Source organism: Galeopterus variegatus, unplaced genomic scaffold (genome assembly GCF_000696425.1).
Source record: "Galeopterus variegatus unplaced genomic scaffold, G_variegatus-3.0.2 Scaffold2773, whole genome shotgun sequence".
Classification (NCBI taxonomy): domain Eukaryota; kingdom Metazoa; phylum Chordata; class Mammalia; order Dermoptera; family Cynocephalidae; genus Galeopterus; species Galeopterus variegatus.
Genome location: NW_007728884.1, coordinates 198,878 through 218,125, shown reverse-complemented (window position 1 = coordinate 218,125; position 19,248 = coordinate 198,878). Strand labels below are relative to the sequence as shown.

Genomic DNA, 19,248 nt, shown 5'->3' with positions numbered 1-19,248 from the left:
GTCAAAGAATTAGAAAAGGTTGCAATGAATAAAAAAGAGCTGTGGCAAATAATCTTTAGATCATCTGTACCAAGTGCATTGTCCTGATTTCTTGTATTTCATTCATAGCTTAGAGATGAAGGAATGAATGGACCCATTCTCAATTAATTTTACTTTGCTTTGGGGGGCTAGAAAAATCAGATATTTGCTTTCATTATTTATTTATTTCTTTTTTACTCTAATAAGCATTTAGACTTTCAGTATTAGTTTTTTGATTGAGTGTTGCATATAATTTTACAATTTGTTCAATCTCTTATTTGCTCTAACACATCCTGTTTGTAGGGGAATGTGTCTGAAAAGACTGATGTAGGCTACTGAGAACCACTTGCTGATTTGTTGTTAGATGAGTCAACACATACAATAATATTACTATTTGGAAGTAAACCACTGAAAACCAGCAGTAGTTTCTGCCCAATTTAATGCACCTTTTGGAGGACAGTTTTACAGTCAGCAATACTTATACTTCAGAAAACTATTTATTATAAACAGTCTGAATACAAACAATGGAAATGTTTTCAGTACACATACTGCCTAGTCTTTTGGAGTTAACCAAGAAAAATGTCTAACAGACTTAGCGGGGATATAGGATTTGGTATGTTTTTTAAATCACAAATGTTTAGGCCAGTATCCTCAAATCAATTTGTCTTCAGAAGTGCTGAAAGTTTTGAAAGAATAATTAGAATTTGGGCCACAGAAATTATGTTCAAATGTAAATATATTATTCCTAAATTTGTTTAGTATTCCTAACAATCACCAAACAACTCAACCTCAAGGTTAAGTAAAAATTTTCAAGAAGGATGGCTTTGTTGATGTGGAAAATATGATTATTCTCATAAAACACACTCACACATACGTGGAAGGAAAAATATGTTTCCAAATATTTCAATAGTTATCCTGAAGTGGGATGTCATTTTTCTATGACTATTGCATATTCAAAATGTCATTGTTATTAATTTATCTTCCTAAGCAACATTTGAAGCTTTCAGCTACAGTTTTCAGATTTGACTATTGGCAGCTACCACAGAGAGAAGTTTGGGTTACAGATATGACATTCATTGACAAAGGACATTGTTTAACGCCCTGTATAGACCATCATACAGACAACATTAGAAACATTAGTCCTATTTAGCTGTAATTGCAGTTCTAAATTTTATTTCATTGTGTGAAATTTAGAAAAATAAAATATTTTGTTTTTCTTGATCAAGATAGGTAGAGAAATACATAATAGAAGGAAATTACAACAAAGTCAAACTCTAATTTTTACATTTGGATATACCTTTGCTAAAAAGTGTTACCATGTTCTCCTTGAAATTACAGGAGGGGAAAGACGTGTATTTACCCAAACCTAGAGCTGTATATTTCCCTCTCTCCCTGAAAAATTTTCTGGGCAAATAGATGTGTTGAAGGAAAGAGAGGTGTCGTCACTCTTTAGACCCCATACATCTACAAAGACAGAAAGTAACAGCCACTGTCCTCATGGTGGGGAGTAGAGGCAATTTGAGGGAGGTAATACCTCCACTATAGGAATCTTGAAACTGAAAAGCCTTTCTCAAAAGACCAACAAAACCTTGGATTTTCTAGACCAAACCTATTATCTTTTTTTTTTTTTTAATTGTCTCCATGTTAGAAGCCAGTCCTAATTTTGGTTAACACGTTTATAGTTCTGAGGCCAAAGAGCAAGGGAAATCAATAAAAGGGAAACCCCTAAGGGAGGACTGAATGAACTCTTAGTTCACTACATTTTGTGACTAACCATCATCTTCTTTGAATATCCTATACACCACCCTAACCGATCTTCTTTTCACTTAGTAGAAAACAGCTGGAAACTTTCCACTTGCAACACAATCACTTTGTTCAAGCATCAGCCAGCAGGCTTAACAGAATCCATTTTCTGTATTTTCCTCAGAGGTGCCTTAATTTTCACTATCAAACTCACAACCCAGACATACTAAAGTCAGCAGGACCTAATGTTAATTTACGTATAAGTATGGTGAAATCCAGTGCCAAGATCATCCACGGCCATTGCCCTACTTCAAATATTCATGAGTCTCCACAGTCCGAAATGCATTAAAGGTGGGAATGATGCCAACAGCACACAGTCTTCCTAGTGACAAGGGACCTTCTCAGATCAAAGCAGCAAGATGTTAAAGACTTCAAACTAAACTGTCTTTGTAAGACACACTCACAAAAAGAATGCCAAACCCACACCCCTGTTTCAGTTATGGAACATCAATGATATAGGGAAGAAAATAGATGCTTATTCACTGTCTCCTCTGAACTTGTTTTATTGCAGCTACTTTGCTTCTCTCCTTTCTTACCATTGCAGTCAAACACAAGGATGTTGTACACTAAAATTAGAAAACATTATTAATGCTTTCAGAAATAAAATGAATGACTACTGAGAAATTAATAGCATTTAAGCCAATATGATTTTGCTAATGGAGCCTGAGTGGCATGTAGAGAATACTACAAAAGCAAAGTTAAAACAGGACTAAAGAGCTATAAAGCATACGTATAAGGCATAATAATTTAACATAATAATTTAAGTTGTCCTTTTATGTCATTTGTCATCCAGCTGCATCTGCTCTTACACCTGTGCTCCCTTCCTTGATCTAGTCTGATGCTTTGGAAATATTAGGCACACAGCCAATTTCATACCCAATCATTCCTATGATCCGACCCTGCTATCAACTTGCCTTTCTTTTTTTGTATTAAATCAACCCCAGGGCTATGAACTACTTCTGACTGACAGGACCAACAGAAAGTTCCAGGCTGATTACCTCTAAGGAATAGTTCGCAGTGCAAAGAGTTACTGCTGACCTACTTTGGGCTTAGATAATTTATCAGGTAAGATAATTAAGGGAATATAAAGCTGCTACTAAAACGAACCAAGTATCAGAAATATTTGTTGAAAACATAAGTTGGTATTCCCAGTGCTATCAGATGGGGCTTTATTACTTAGCAATGAGTCGATTTTATTAAATTTGACTTATTTATAAGCCATTCTTCTTCTTTATAAATTATATTTGGCAGGATGTATTTGAGAGTCTCTTTGATGTATAAATGTATTAGTTTTGACTCTTTTCAGTCTAGATATAAAGAGAAACAATCTTTTAAGCCCTTCTTTCTTCTTCCCTTAACCTCTCCCCCATTAAGAGGCACGCACATCCCTTTACACAGGTGTTTTGATTATTTTTGAAGTCCATCCTAAACAAAGGATGCCTCTATTGTGACAGTGGAAATACTGGAGTGTGGGCCACTTATTCTGTTGAATTTTAACACTCTCTTTTGGAAGCTTAATCCTTTCTTATATTTAGGTAAATATTTATAACTTAAGAATCTTTTGGGGCCGACCCCGTGGCTCACTCGGGAGAGTGTGGCGCTGGGAGCACAGCAGTTCTCCCGCCGTGTGTTTGGATCCTATATAGGGATGGCCGGTGCTCTCACTGGCTGAGCGCGGTGCGGACGACACCAAGCCAAGGGTTACGATCACCTTACCAGTCACAAAAAAGAAAAAAAAAAAAAAGAATCTTTTGTAGCAATGGTCTTTCCCATTGAGAAAACCTGACCATTTTCTGATTTTTACAGTCTTGATGTTCTCCATAAGAAGAAACATACAAGAGAAAAATCTTGAAATGAAATCATAGAACATAAACTAGAGTCTTAGATTATAAGCCATCTGTTTTGTCAAAATAAAAGCATTAAATGCTGTCGTTAATACCATGGTTTATCAATGCATCCTTTAATTATTATTTTTCTCCTTTTTTTCTACTCTCCTTCTCCCTCTCCCTTTTATTTATTTTTTTCTCCATCTCTAATGTGACTTGCTTCTTAACTCAAAACCTTATCTAACTATAAAAACATAATCAGTTGTCTGTGTACTGGCTTTTTAATTCTAACCAAGTTATTTTTTTCTCCATCTCTAATGTGACTTGCTTCTTAACTCAAAACCTTATCTAACTATAAAAACATAATCAGTTGTCTGTGTACTGGCTTTTTAATTCTAACCAAGTTATTTTTTTCTCCATCTCTAATGTGACTTGCTTCTTAACTCAAAACCTTATCTAACTATAAAAACATAATCAGTTGTCTGTGTACTGGCTTTTTAATTCTAACAAAGATATATCTTTATCTTGGAGGTACCTGAATGTAAAATATGAATTTCTTAGATCAGGGTTAAAGAAAGATCGGAAATGAATTTTTCACCTTTGTTTCAATATTGTAGATACAATAATAACATTACTTCTCATCAGTATTTATTCACATCTTGTTATTACTTCATAACGCAGGATTAAGAAAATTTGTATGTATAAAATTGTAGTTTAGATGGTGTCAAAAGAAAAAATAAAACAAAAAACTGACTTGTACTTTTTGTTGTCACACCGAATACGCAGTGTTTTATGTTTGTGAGAGGATCTAGCCATGGTTTCATCCAAAATCAATAGTGTATCCAAGCTCCCTTGATTCGGTGAAGTTCTGGTGACCAGGACTATGGTCAGATCACTCCCCTATTGCTTCCTATCTTACTTCAAGGCCTCTTTCATTCCATGAGTATTTAATTTCACTTATTGCTTTACTCTTGTGTCCTTCAGCTGTTTCTAATCTGCCCTTCACGGCCTTAACTCAGTACAGTATGTTAACATACACAGGTATTTATGTAAATAAAAATCAATGTGTTTATCATTTTAGCACCATTCCTTATTGCTTACACTGGGCATTTTACACACATTTTATTTAAAAGCTACCAACTTTTCATTCTTGCCTGGGAAGTATAGCGATCTTCTTGGCTCCCTGCCCCTGTGGCCCACTAATCTTCACAGCTACGGTGCTTAGCCCCCATCTGCAGGTTCAGCCTTCTTCCGCATTTTGGAACTAATTCTGTCCCCAGGCTGGGGGCATACAAGATATCCTAGCCAAAAGCTAACTGATTCAGCATCCAGTCAGCCTTGCTGCTGGTTTCACTGTGACCTTGTAATTTATTCCCCAGATCCAGGCTATGCTTCTTCCAGCCCCTGGTAGCCAAGGCTTAGTTTTCTACGCCAGTTCCAGTAAGTGGATATCTATCCAGTCATTCCTGTTTCAGTCCCTGATTAGTTTTCTGACTGATACCCAATTACTCTGTGACTGAGATTCTGCCTAGTTCTTCTTGTCCCCTTTGTACCCAAACTTTTTCTGAACTCCATTGCCATGGCTGGGCCCTACGGCTGACTGCTGAGCCTTTCTGATGCCTCTAGCCTTGCCCATGTCTTCTCAGACTGCTACCATGGATTTGATCTTTTGCAACAATTCCAGGAATAACACTGCTTGCTTGGACATTTTCCCTCTGCCTGCTGCAGGCATCTCCCTAGTCACCAGCTCTCACCCAGCAGGTCTTGAGAGTCACTGCATATATGCTGCCTGCAATCTGGCCATCTCATTATTCCAGACATGACAGCAAAGACATATTATTTTAATTGCATCTTTGGTTGAATCGTTATGCTAACATCTTATGTTAGACCTCATATCTTCATCTTAGCCCTGCCACTCAAACCCTTCAAAACTCAGTTTCCTCTTCGTAAAGTAAAATAATAATAGAATCTATATTCTCTGGTTACTTTAAAGATAATTGAAGGAAAAAAAGTACACAAATGGATGAGTAGTAAACATAGTAAGGAACCAATAATTTTTGCTGATATTTTAAGCTCATGTTTTAAATCTTTGTACTTGGAAAGTGGAACTATTTCACTTAAAGAATGGTCATTAAAATGATAAGAAATTAGGGGAATGGAAATTCTTAAAAAAAATAGAAATACGTGATGTTTTTCTTAAAGCAAAATAATAGAAAAATAATTAAAAGCTTGAAAAACGATGAACTACAAATGAGGTCACTAGCAAATGGTAGAAACAAGATATTTTAAGGATGCATTTCCTATCAGTGTGATTTAACATACATGACTATGACTATGCAAGGGCCCTAAAGTGTTCAGGAAGAAGAAAGATTCTTTGAATCAGTTATTTATTTTACAGCAGTGTATCCATAATCATTTTGGTAGTTGTAGAAAAGTAAAATTTTAAGTCCCACTTCTCTGTAATTCTGATTCTCATTAATTTGGGGGAAGAACTAAAGAAATGGAATGTTTTAAAAATTTCCCAAATAATTATGATGATTTGCTAAATCTGGGAACCATAAATTCATCAGACCTTAACATGCCCAGGATGTTCTTTAGAAAACATGCATTTGTTTACCTCACTATGGTCGAACCAGCACATAGGCTCCCTAACTTGGCTGTTAGTTGTCCATTGGCCGGAAGTGTTTACAGGCATAGAAACTCCCCTGATGTCTGCTTTTGTTAATGGATGGCTATTTCCCTGGCTATTCTATGGCAGTGTTTACTTTTAAGTACCTAGTTTAACCTAAGAACCCCAGTTTACTCAGATGGAATCTTCACCTTAATCTGCCTTAAGAAAATATTTTAAGTGAAGGTCATTTCATTCCTGCCAAAATTATTTCGCCATATTTTCTGTCTTCATTTCCTTTAGATGAATTCCTTCCCCCCGTTCACAAAAGTTTGCTCAAAATGATTAACTGCTCTAGGCAAACACAGTCTGCATGTTGAAGAAAATAAAGGACAGCTGGACAAAGGGTGGGAGGTGTGTGTAAGAGAGAGAGAGAAGGAGAAGAAAAAGAAGGAGGAAAGGGGAGGGAGACTGATTCCCTCTCGACACAAAGAACTCACACTGAAGTCTGCGTTGTTCACTTTGCCATATGATCAGGGCAGAACCAAGACACCTGGATGCCCTAGAAGGCTGAAATGTTGGCACCCATTCAAAATAATGAGTATTATTCATTATTTGTTCAACATATCCTTACAGGAGGATCTGAGTATTATTTGGGGGAAGGGAAAAGTTGATCCTAGTTGGCAGCCCAGAGATCACTGTTTGCTTAACTGTCTTACACAATTCAGCTTTAAGTGTGTGCATGAATACTTAAATTTCTGCAGTTACCCAGACCCACCATCTTAGAAATCAGATTAGCAACTACTATCATCTAAATATTTGTGTTCCCCCAAATTCACGTGCTGAAATACTAACCCCCAAGATATTAAGAGGTGGGGCCTTTGGGAGGTGATTAGGTCACTTGGGTGGAGCACTCATGAACGGGACTGGTATCCTTATAAAAGAGGCCCAAGAGGGCTCTGTGCCCCTTCCACCACGTGAGGCTGCAGTGAGGAGTATGCTGTCTAAGAGGAAGCAGGTCCTCACCAGACACTGAATCTGCAGAAGCCTTGATCTTGAACTTCCCAGCCTTCAGAATGGTGAGAAATAAATTTCTATTGTTTGTCAGCTACTCTGCTATGGTATATTGTTCTAGCAGTCTATACAGACTAAGACAGCAACCATCCATTGTTTCTTGATGATTGTTCTTGAGAGATATTCCAGTAAATATTATTTTTTCCTCTATATCTTAACATTGACAGTTCCGTGGGAGCCTCAGTGATATTTCAGTGCACCTTATCAAGTAATCCTGGACAGCTGTCTGGCTGGCCCACCTCTTAATCCAACTCCAGAAATTCCTTGCTGTTATTATGCCCTCAGTTTTTTTTCCCCTTGGAAACTGGATAATAAAATAAAAATGTTGATAATGTCTGCTTTTGGAGAATGGTTAATGGAGTGAAAAGAAATTAATCACTGTTACTATTTTGTTTAAAAAATAAAAATAGCATATTACCAGACATCCTCAGCATCTTCATCACATTCTGCACCAAACTGGCAAATATCGCAGGTGGATGTCTCCTTTTGACTGGTTTCTCCAGAGCCTTCATGGACTGCAGGACAGAAAAAAGTAAACAAAAGGAATTCAGATAAGTGTGTTTAATACCAACAGCTCTAAGACAATTCTTTATTGAAGATGCTACTTTCCCAACCTGCTTGCTATTGGGGCTTCATAAGAATGTCATACTCAACTCTTTTCTTCCTCCAATTTAAGCACAACTCTAACAATAATAGGCCACCCATTGGTATGTAGTGAACACTTCTGCTTTTTATATGCAAAATAAAACAACAAACGAGAATTTACTGGATTTATCAAAATTGCTTGGCTAATAAATAAACCGTATGAAAGTTATTTAATTAAAAGGGATTTAGATTGTTACATCTCTAGAGGAAAAATCTACTTCTTATTCCTAAATTGGAGAATTTTTCACTCAAAGAAGGTTTTCATGTATAATTAAAAAATTTTAGATGGGCAACCCTGACAATAAATATGTCAACTTTTTTTTTTCCTCAAGCTCTTAAGTAATTATAAGGAAAATATGTTGACTATGTTTTTAAAAAACAGCTTTTAGTTTTTACTGTAATTTCTTGAATCTCACATAAATACTGCTCAGAACTAATCATAGTGATTTCCTCTGAGAGAGTTATGAACATATATTTTATTTAAAAAATATATATTAAGGGCAGGCCCAGTGGCGCACTGCTACAGTGCGCCGCTTGGGAGTGCGGCGGTGCTCCCGCTGAGGGTTCGGATCCCACGTACAGACTGGCCGCTCACTGGCTGAGCGAGGTACGGGCGCAACACCGAGGGTTGCGATCCCGTTGCCGGTCCCGGTCCGGTACGGGCGCGACACTGAGGGTTGCGATCCATTGCCGGTAACGAAAAAAGACAAAAAGGAAAAAAATAAAAAATATATATATATATATTAAGTCCCTGGTGATGACTATTGATATTGGTCCTCCCATCACCCCCTCAGATTACAGGTACAAAAGTAGGCAATATATAATAATAATAATAAATAAATATTAATAATATTTAATAATAATAATTATTAATACTACTACTAATAAAAATTAACCTTTCAAAATTAGGACACAATAGTGTAAATTGAGAAAAAATTTCTAGTAGTTCGAGTGCAGGAAGTGAGCAACACTTTTTAAAATTTTTTAAATTTATTTTTAGTTATACATATTTTTGGGGTACAGTGTATTGTTTCAATACAGGCATATATTGTACACTGATCCACTTACTTATTATGATAAGTAGAATATCTCTATCACCTAAACATTTATCTTCTGTTTGTGGTGATTATAGTCAAGTATTTTGAGTGCAAGGAATGAGCAACACTTTTTTGGTGATGGATTACTGCTTAACCAATTAAAATACATATAGCTGAAAGAAAAAATGGTTTTACTTGAATATGAAAAATTGCAATAACCTAACTACCAAATAGATAATCTTATTTCATGGACAGATTGTATATTTAAAAACAGATATTTAAATCAAGAGGACCTTTAAAAAGTATGCTCCAGCAAAAGATCACATATTTGCAATAAAAAGAGAACATAAACAATTAAGTACAGCATTGGTTCCTGTCTTTATGGACCCTAATAAAACATTTTTTTTTTTTTTTGTCTTTTGTCCTGAGCGCCGCCGCGCTTCCCAAGCAGCGCACTATCCAGTGCGCCACCGGGCCGGCCCCTAATAAAACATTTTTAACAAAAACAGTTTATTAACATAAATCCTGAACATATCGAATCTAATCTTACTTATTTTGTTTTAGTATGCTATTTTCTCATCATTTATTCTTTGTCTATTAAGAAGAGAACTTTTAATATTTACAAATGCAAACATCTTTATTCCTTGATTTTCTTTAATTTATTACTATGCAGATGAGTGATTTGATTTACCAAAAAAAAGGAAAAGAGAACATCTCTTGGAGAGTTCTCTGTTTTATAGCTCTTCCAGGAAAGGTAGAGAGATTTACTTTTTCTAAAACAAATTTCTTTTCCTGCGCTTGATGATCTGAATTTACATTTTAAAAAGTTATGAATTAAACAGGTCAACTACAATTGCAAAAATATTGATGGTAAGGTTTCCAATTTGGATGTCATAAAAAAAGCTGTTCCTCCCCCAAAAGAAGGATTTTTAGACTGATAAAATAGACAGCACTTATTATCCATTCTATTACTTTAATACAGGCAAGGCCATTAGAGTGAACCATGAGGATATGAGGGAAGCTGGGGACTCACCTCAGGGGAGACTGAACAGCTGAGGATGGTCTCCTTATTACTTTCTTATTATTAATGCAACACAGAAGCTGCTAATGGGAAAGAGCCTTTCAGTGTTAGCAAGATTAGCAACTTCCAGACTAAAACTTCCCATTACTCAGGAAACATAACAACACAATGGAAGGTCCTTAATCATCAGTGATAGCCACTTAGGGACAGCCCCATTTTCTCTTCTGTAGTCTATATCCTTGGTTAGGGATGTACTGAAAGTAATCAAGGGATGAATTTGACTAACTCAGCAGAACTACTAATAATATTTCTACCCAAAGTCACATTACGTTTCTATAAACGTAAATGGAGATGTTTGGAAATTCCCCCATAAGGAGAAGTAAATTCAGAAGAATCAGTAGTAACACCCCCATCAATAAGCAGTCAGGCAATAAAATGCCTCAAAACAAAGTTACCCACAATGAAAAGTAATATCTTACCATATTACCTGAAGCACAGGTTTCCACATTTGTAATAAACAAACAAACAACTAAATCAGTGCACAATTTTTATTTAACCCTATAGACTAATGGTTCTTAAATAGGGTTGGGCTCAGAAGCTCTGGAAGATTTTGTTTGTTTATTTATTTATTTAAAAATAAATGCCTTGTGATATCCTTGGAAATACTGAATTAGGCTTAATTTGGGACTTGGATTGCATATTCTAAAAAACGGATCATAGAATCTCTGCCCTAAACAATACCAAGAAGACTTCATCTGTCCCAAGCACCCTCCTCATGCATTGTCCAGCACCGGGCTTCTGACACTTTAACGTGCACAGGAAGCACCTGGAGGTTGTGTTAACATGCAGATTCAAATTCAAGAGGTATGAGTGTTGCCTCAAGTTCTGCATTTCCTACAAGTTCCCAGCTACTGTTGCTGTTGTTGGTCCACAAACCACATTTTGAGCAGAGAGGATAGTACTGTGTTTTTCAAACCACAATTCACAGCCTTTTAGCAGGTATGAAATTAGTGCATCATGACCTGCATTTTTGTAAACATGAAACATACTACACTAAACTAGAAAATATCAAGAGTGTATCTTATTTAGCCAGTATAGGTTTTATTTTACAACACTGCTTTAGTTATACATATGTATGTACATACAGGGTTGTAATATAAATCACAATTCTTACTAAAGGTCACAGTCACAAAAGCTTGAAAACCACTGATCTAACACATGTTATATACTCAGTAAATGTGTGTTAAATTGGACTGTTTCTTTTTTCTCTTCTTTCCACATTACCAGAAACGGGAAGAATCAGTGCTTAATTATTTGCATTCATACACTGATTACACAGGATTTAATCTATTCCAAAGTATTGTCTTATTTTAAACCCTTTAGTTTGAGTTGTGAAGTAAAGAATTATTTCCATTTATTTTATAGAAACTTAGGTTTTGGCAAGTGATTGGAGGAAAATTGAGGAGTGAGGGAGGTGGAAATACTGAAAGCACATTAGCTATAATCTGCTGTCCTACAGTTAAAGCTGATTCAATCCTTTTAGGGAGATTTAGAATTGGGAGATTATAAGAAATGATCAAATTACTTCCCTCTCAACTCTCCCTGCCCTGGTGACTTCATCTGAAGTTGCTCCATCACCACCTTGTTCTGGACCAATCCAGGTCTTCAGACGGGTCCTATCCATTGAAACGCCTGATGAGCCCTGTTTTCTACCTGACCCACTATCATACCTCCCGAGCCTCTTATAATATTCTTAACCTATGCTGTACTACTGGAAACATGGTGAAATATAATGTTCAAACACATAATTATTTAAAGTCACTAATTTTGTTTAAAAATGAGTTAAGATTCATATTTAGCTAAATATGCACATCTTAAGGGTACCTTTCAATCAATTTTGAGAAATGCATATTAAGACACATGGAACAACTCTATCATCTTAGAAAGTTCTTTATGCCTCTTCTCAGACATTTCCCTATCACTACCCTGTCTGTGTATGGGCAGATCAGTGATCTGATCTCTAACACCACACATTAGTCTGAAGTGTTCTAGAATATCACAGCAATGGATCATACAATATGTAGTTTTTGTGTCCAGCTTCTTTCACTCAGAGTCATAGTTTTTGAGATTAATTTGGGTACTTACATGTATCAGTAGTTTATATCTTTTTATTGCTTAGTATTCCATTGAATGATATACCATGGCTTATTTATCCATTCTCCTGCGAAGAATGGATATATGTGTTGTTTCCAGGTATTGGCTGGAAATTATAATTGGGTATTTATGAATAAAGCTACTATAAATATTTTTGTAAGAATTTTTGTGCACATGTTTTTATTTTTCTTGGACAACTACCTAGCAGTGTGACTACTGAGTCTTGAGGTAAAAATTATTGTTGGTAGTGTTTTTATTTTTATTTTCCAGTTGCACAAATTTTTAATATATTTTGAGTACTAATTTTTCATTAGATGTGCATTGCAACATTTTCTTTAGTCTATTTTCTTGATATCTTTTTTCAGTTAGCAGAAGTTTTTATTTGAATGAAGTCCTTTTTTTAAAAAATGATTTCTTAATTTCTGCATCAGTTGTAGGAAGTCTTCTACTCAAAGGTTGTGAAGATATTCTCCTATATTTTCTTCAAGTCTCTATTTTTATAAACTTTTAAATTTTATTTTGCATTTAGGGTTATAATCTATCTTGGATTGGATTTTGCGCATGATGTGAAGTAGAGATTGAGGTTCTTTTTTTTTTCTGTGTGAAATGATTTTTCTCTCTTGATCTGTAAATGTGGTAAAATACACTGATTGATTTTCACATGTTAACCCAACCTTGCATTCCTGGGAAAAGTCAAACTTGATAATAGTATATCAACTTTTTTACATATTGCTGAATTTCATTTGCTAATATTTTATTAAGCATTTTGTTAAGCAATTTTTATTAAGCATTTATGAGATACACTGGGTGTAATTTTCTTTTGTTGTATTATACCTGCTTAATTATAATATTAGGGATAAAATGGCTTAATGATATGAGTTGGGAAGGGTTCCCACTTCCTTTATTTTATGAAAGAGTATAGACTACTATTCTTTTTCCTTCATATATTTGTTATAATTCATCAGTGAAACAATCTGGTCCTGAGTTGTTTTTTTTTTAAAAGTTGTTTAATTATAAATTTGATTTCCTTATATGATACTATTTAATTTTCCTGTTTTATTGATTTCTGCTCTTATTTTATTATTTCCTTTGTTCTACATACTCAGGATTTAGTTTATTTTTCTGTTTTTTTTTATGGAAATGTAATTGTACATATTTGTATGGCACAGAGTTGAATATCAATACCTGTGTACAATGTGTGATGATCAAAGTAGAATAATTATCATATCAATCACTACAAAATGTAATCATTTTATTTTTTGTGTTGAGGACATTCATTTTCCTCTCTTCTAGTCATTTGATGACATGCAGTAAGTTAATGTTAGTTAGAGCTGCCTAACTTGGCTATAAATCAATGGAAATTATTTTTCCTAACTTGCAATTTTGTGTCCATTAACAAATTCCTTAAAATGGAAGCAGAAGTGCTTGACTTTATATACCTTTCTTATTTTCTAATAAAGGTATTTAAATCTATAAATTTCCTTCTAAAGACTACTTTAACTGCACCCTCCAAAAACAGATATGTTGTGTTTTCATGTATTTCTGCTCTAATTATATATTGTAATATACTTTGAGATTTTTTCTCTGACCCATGGATTATTTAGTAGTATATTTTTTAACTTCCAAATATTTGGAGGTTTTCAAAGGTATATTATTTTTATTCACCTTTTATTTTATTAAATTTAATAGTTTAATTTATCATGGTTGAAAAACATACTATTGAATTTGAATTCTTTGAAATTTATTGAAACTTGTTTTATGGCCCAGGATATGGTCTATTTTCTTGAATATTCCACGTGCTCCTTAGAAGTTGTAACTTGCTCTTGTTGGAGTTTTCCATCAATGTTAATTAGCTTAAGTTGATGGTTAGTGTTGTTCAAATCATCCATAATTAGTGATTTTTCTGTTTAATTGTTTTATCTATTACTGAGAAAAAAGTGGTAAAATCTATACTGGTGACAGTAAATTTGCTTATAGTTCTCTTTTGTTTTGCCAATTTTTACTTGTATTTGGGAGCTTTGATATTCAGTGTATAAACTTGTAGTAGTCTTATGTCTTCTTGAATAAGGGATGCTTTTGAAATGCCCTTTATAAAATGCCACCTTTGAATCTCTGGTAACACTGTTCGTCTTCAAGTCTACTTTATTCTCACATTCATATCTCCTCACTCATCACCAGCTTTCTTTTGCTTATTGTTTCCAGTCTTTTACTTTCAACCTCTTTGTTTCTTCATGTTTAAAGCGTGTTTCTTGTAAACATAGAGCTGGGTTTTGCTTTTTTATCAGTCTGAATATGTCTGCATTTAATCAGGATGTTTAATCCATTTACTTTAATTTAATTATTGATATGTTTCGTTTTAAGCCAACCAACTTGGTGTTTGACTCACATTTGGCCAATCTTGTGTTTCTCTGTTCCTCTTTCTGCATTTTTTTTTTTTTTGGGTGAATCAAATGTTCTGTGGTATTCATCTTATTATTTTGGGGGGGAGGGTGGTTATATTTCTTTGTGTTACTATTTGTTGGTTGCTTTAAGAATTACAATATGCATCTTTAAATTGCTCTCATCTATTATTTCATGAAAAATTTAGTAACTATGCAATATATTTCTAATTACTATATTTCAGTCTTTGCATTTTTATCATCATGTATTTTATTTCTACCTATGCAGTAAGATTCATGTTCATTTTTAGAATTATGTTTACTCTAAACAGTCATGCTATTCTTTTGGGTTAATTTCAAAGGCAAAATTCCAGAGATTTCATCACTAATGAAGACCCCTGCCAGTCATTGCTAGATGATTTGTCTTCTGATCTGTATCTACCCTAACTTTTCAAGACTTATCTATAGTACCACATTCTCCATGGGAAACATTATTGGCATATGACACTTAAGAGTAGATTGTTTTATTTTTGCCCATTATTTTTCCTCCCTTTCTGATAAAAGGATTATATGTTTTTTGCTATCGCCATATGACTTACAGTCCCATGATATCACACTTGGTCTTGTGACATGCTTTTGCCATTGAAATGTGAGTGGAATTGAGTGAGTCCTAAATCGAAACTATAAAAAAAGTCATTATATGTATTTGTACTTTCTTGCTCTTTCTCTCTGTATAAAAAAGACACTTTCCTGAATATGGGATGTTCCTTCAACCAGTCCCAGAATGAGAAAACATACAGAGCAGAGCCACAGCTGAAGAACTATGCCACTGATGCTGTAACTGTCCGAGGTTTTGAGGTTGTTCATAACTGTAGCTTTACCTAGTTAAAGCTGACTAATACACATGGATTAATGTTATTAATAAATTCTAAGAAAACAAATATTTTCACATCATTTTCCACATCTAAGATTTTGGTTGCTTTACTTTATCTACACACCCTAGATCTGCTTTTAATTTTTTCTGAATAAGTGTTTTCTTTTTATGTTAGCATATATTCTGCAATAGTTAAGGCATGTTTTTCCTACTATATTTTGATTTTCTCCCCAGTTAACACTACCTTTCCCAGTCAATGCATGGTTCTCTTTTTCTTCTCTATGTAGCCCTAGTATATATCTTTGGGCAACATATAAGATGTTCCATTTAAATTAAGCATAGTACAAACATCAAACATGGTATAAACATGCATAAATAGAAACATTCACATGTGTTAAGCCTGAAATAAAGTATGCAGTCCCTAAAACCATCAAATTGTATCAACAAAAAGAATGAGATTTCCAAATTCAAAATATGACCCATAGATACTGGATCTATACTCATTTAAATTATTTCAAAGCTGAGAAAAAATCTTTTACACAAATTTTACAAGCATTTTCTGATTTTTTTCAAAATTTAGAATGCATTTTTTTTTTCCTATTTTAGAGTCAATATCAATCTATTGGTCAGTGTTTTTTTCTTAAATAGTAGGATGACAAAATAATTTTTGGTATGCCTTTAATTTTTTTTTTACTTTATATAAAGTGTTGATCAATGATAGCATTCAATATATCTGTTGTAACTAGAATCACTTTGTTTATCAAATTATGAACACAAATTTTTATTTTTGAGTAAACTGTATAAATCACTATCTCATTATTACCAAAAGCTGAACTGTGAGTTTACCTTCCAATGAAGAACTTAAAGAATGGAAAAAAAATTTAAGTGAAAACTCTCCATTTCACTCTTTAATCTGTACAAATTGTCTATTTTGCATTGTGTATGCTGGTTTCCCCCCCATATGCTTCTCCCACATGTGAGTAAGTCGTATTTAAATGATGAGAGCTGCTGACAGTTCCTAGAGTCCCAGACAATTATAAGCTGTTGTTTTTGAGCCATAGTCATGTTCTCTTTTACACTTTCTAACTTTTCCCTAGAAACCCCAATATGACTTCAACAAAAAAGTAAGAACAAGAAAATGCTTTCCTTTTTTTTATATATTATAACGTGAGGATATTTGTCTTATGAATAATAGTTATACTGTTACATAATATTATTAAAATTCAAAAACAAGAGAAATGGCATTTTGGCTTGCTGTTTACAAAACTAACAAAGATTCAGACTGTATATGTATCAGTGCCATAATGCAGTAACATGTGTTCAGATTTTAGGGAGGAAATCCATTATCTTTGCTTGTTTTTAATTAAAAGAAGTACCACCTTACTGATAATTTTCAAATTTTGATTAATTTAAATTTTAGTTGATCCCAAAACTAAAGGAAGTCTGAAATTACACTTACACTTAATAGTTTAAAATTCTAAAATCCATTTGAAAAGTCCAAGAACCAAGTTTATAACTAAGTAAATTTAATTTCATACTAAAGATTTCAAAAAAGAGATCATTACAGAAAATGTAATTATTTTAATTAAGTTAGATTGCTAGAGCTTGACAAAGCTTCTCTAGAAATCACGTATAACTTATCTTCTGCATAACAACATGAAATAATTTAAAAGATTAATATAAGCTACGATGTTGAGGCACAATTCTATTGTCAACATGTAAGCCTGACTGATTTCACTTAGTTCTGTCTGAGTTAGAATTGAAGATACTCAGTTGATTTTCAAAAAAAAAAAAGAAAAAGATAAAGAGAGAAATGAAATCAGGAAGGAATTAAAAAAAGAAGAAGGCAGGCAGGCAAGAAAACAGCTTGATATCGTGTATAGTAGAATCCATTGAGAGTAAGTTACTCTGCCAGACTTCATGAAACATAGTATCAGTATACACACATAGTATCAGTATGATAATTATAAGCAAAAATAGTTTATTTCCAGTATAATTAATTTAAATTATTTTATGCATATTCATATAAATGGTTTTTAGGTCTTATTTAATGCCTGAAAGATGAGAAATTATTTTATATTGGTAAGTTACGAACATTGGTTTGGATACTGTAGGGCATGGTAGGTACCAAATCCCAATTAGAGGAAATTGAGAAAAGAATGAGAAGTTGCTAAGTGGAAACAGTAAATGTAGGCAACAGTTTTGCATAGATTTGCTGATGAGGAGAACAGAGAATGAGGTATTAATTGGAAAAGGATGGAGGGTCAAGAGAGGGATTTTTATGGAATGATGTTGTGGCATCATTATATTCTGAGAGGGATGATGGAGCAGAGAGGAACAAATTGAGGCAGGAGAGAAAGGGGATAATTATAGAAGCAAGGTACTTAAGAAGGGATTGGGATACACAGGTGTAGTAGCTGGTCTTAGACGAGTGGGAACATGTCCTCTCTGTAGAGAAAGGAATGGCAGAGCATGTGTATGTGGGTACTATGTAGGGAGGGTGTGCCCAGGGAGGATGAAATAGGTATCCGCTGGTTGTATTCGTTGTCTCTACAGTGTTTATATTTCAGGAGGTAATCAGTTGAGATGATGTGACAGGGAAAAAGGAGATGTGAATTACTGCAGAATAATGTTTGTGAATAAAGAAATTCCAAAGTCTTTTTAAGTCTTTCTCACATTAATTTGTGGCTTGCCAACTTTGCACTTAGTTCCTCTAATTAATAAATCTCTGATGAATAAAGATATATTTTTATTAACTTATACTTCGTATATATGTCCTTAGTACATGGCATTTGGTATTGATAACTTAAAGGTATTTTGTGATGTAGAAAGTTTTATTTGAATCATCAATATAGACTAAATTGCCAATTGAGTTAATTTTAACCTACTTAATGTTTGTTTTGGTAGAGGGATTTTAAAATCTGGCAAAAATTACACGTCATGTTTATGTCCTAAATATTTTCTCATTCCATCAACTGCACGAGGTCTGATCTGCATCCTACTTTGCCTAAACTTTAAAGTAACCTAATTAGTTGATCTCTGTACTTGCAAATTTGCCTCTCTTAAATACATCTCCCACATATCTTACTGAAACAAAAATCTGATCATGCCATTTAAAATTGAAAACATGAAGTAATCCAAAGGCAATTACAACACACTTGAGAAGGCAGGCCTAGTGCTAGGAGAGCTAACTTTGGGTTGTCCATATTCTTTCTCGAGTCCCAGATTTTTACTTGTAAAATAAGATGCCTGCCCTGCTTAGCTCACAGGCTGTGGTGCAGATTAAACAGGAGGATGTGTGAGAGTGCTTTGCACCCTCTCGAATGCTCCTCCACTCTAATGTGTTATCATTAAGACAGTGTTGAAGGTGACGAAGGTTCTTTGGAGGAAGTCCATGGCTGAGCATCTCGTATGTGAATTTTTGGCCCTGTGAGTGACCTTACAATGATACTGAAGTATAGAAGTCTTTGTGGGAGCAAGGAAATAAGAATCACAAAGCAATATAACAAAAATAGAGAAGCAGACATATTGTGGAACTTATAGAGGAAATATTGCACCAAAACATCCAAATTTGGTTTCTTGTATTAAGGAGAAAAAGGATTGAGGGAGGAGCAGGTAAGAAGTGGATGAGGGCCGGCCCCGTGGCGCACTCGGGAGAGTGCGGCGCTTGGGAGCCCAGCGACGCTCCCGCCGCGGGTTCGGATTCTATATAGTCAATGGCCGGTGCGCTCACTGGCTGAGCGCGGTGCGGGCGACACCAAGCCAAGGGTTGTGTATACCTTCTTATAATGTATGCTATACGAAGTTATG

The 19,248-nt window shown here is 34.5% G+C and overlaps 1 protein-coding gene across 1 annotated transcript in view; it reads right to left on the bottom strand.

Moving 5' to 3' along the window:
- Nucleotides 1-19,248, bottom strand: part of TMEFF2 (transmembrane protein with EGF-like and two follistatin-like domains 2) — a 201,150-nt gene that overhangs the window by 51,402 nt on the left and 130,500 nt on the right. Inside the window, exon 5 of the mRNA XM_008582959.1 lies at nucleotides 7,748-7,844. Coding sequence (XP_008581181.1) covers nucleotides 7,748-7,844 — 97 coding nt within the window. The remainder of the gene's footprint in view (nucleotides 1-7,747; nucleotides 7,845-19,248) is intronic.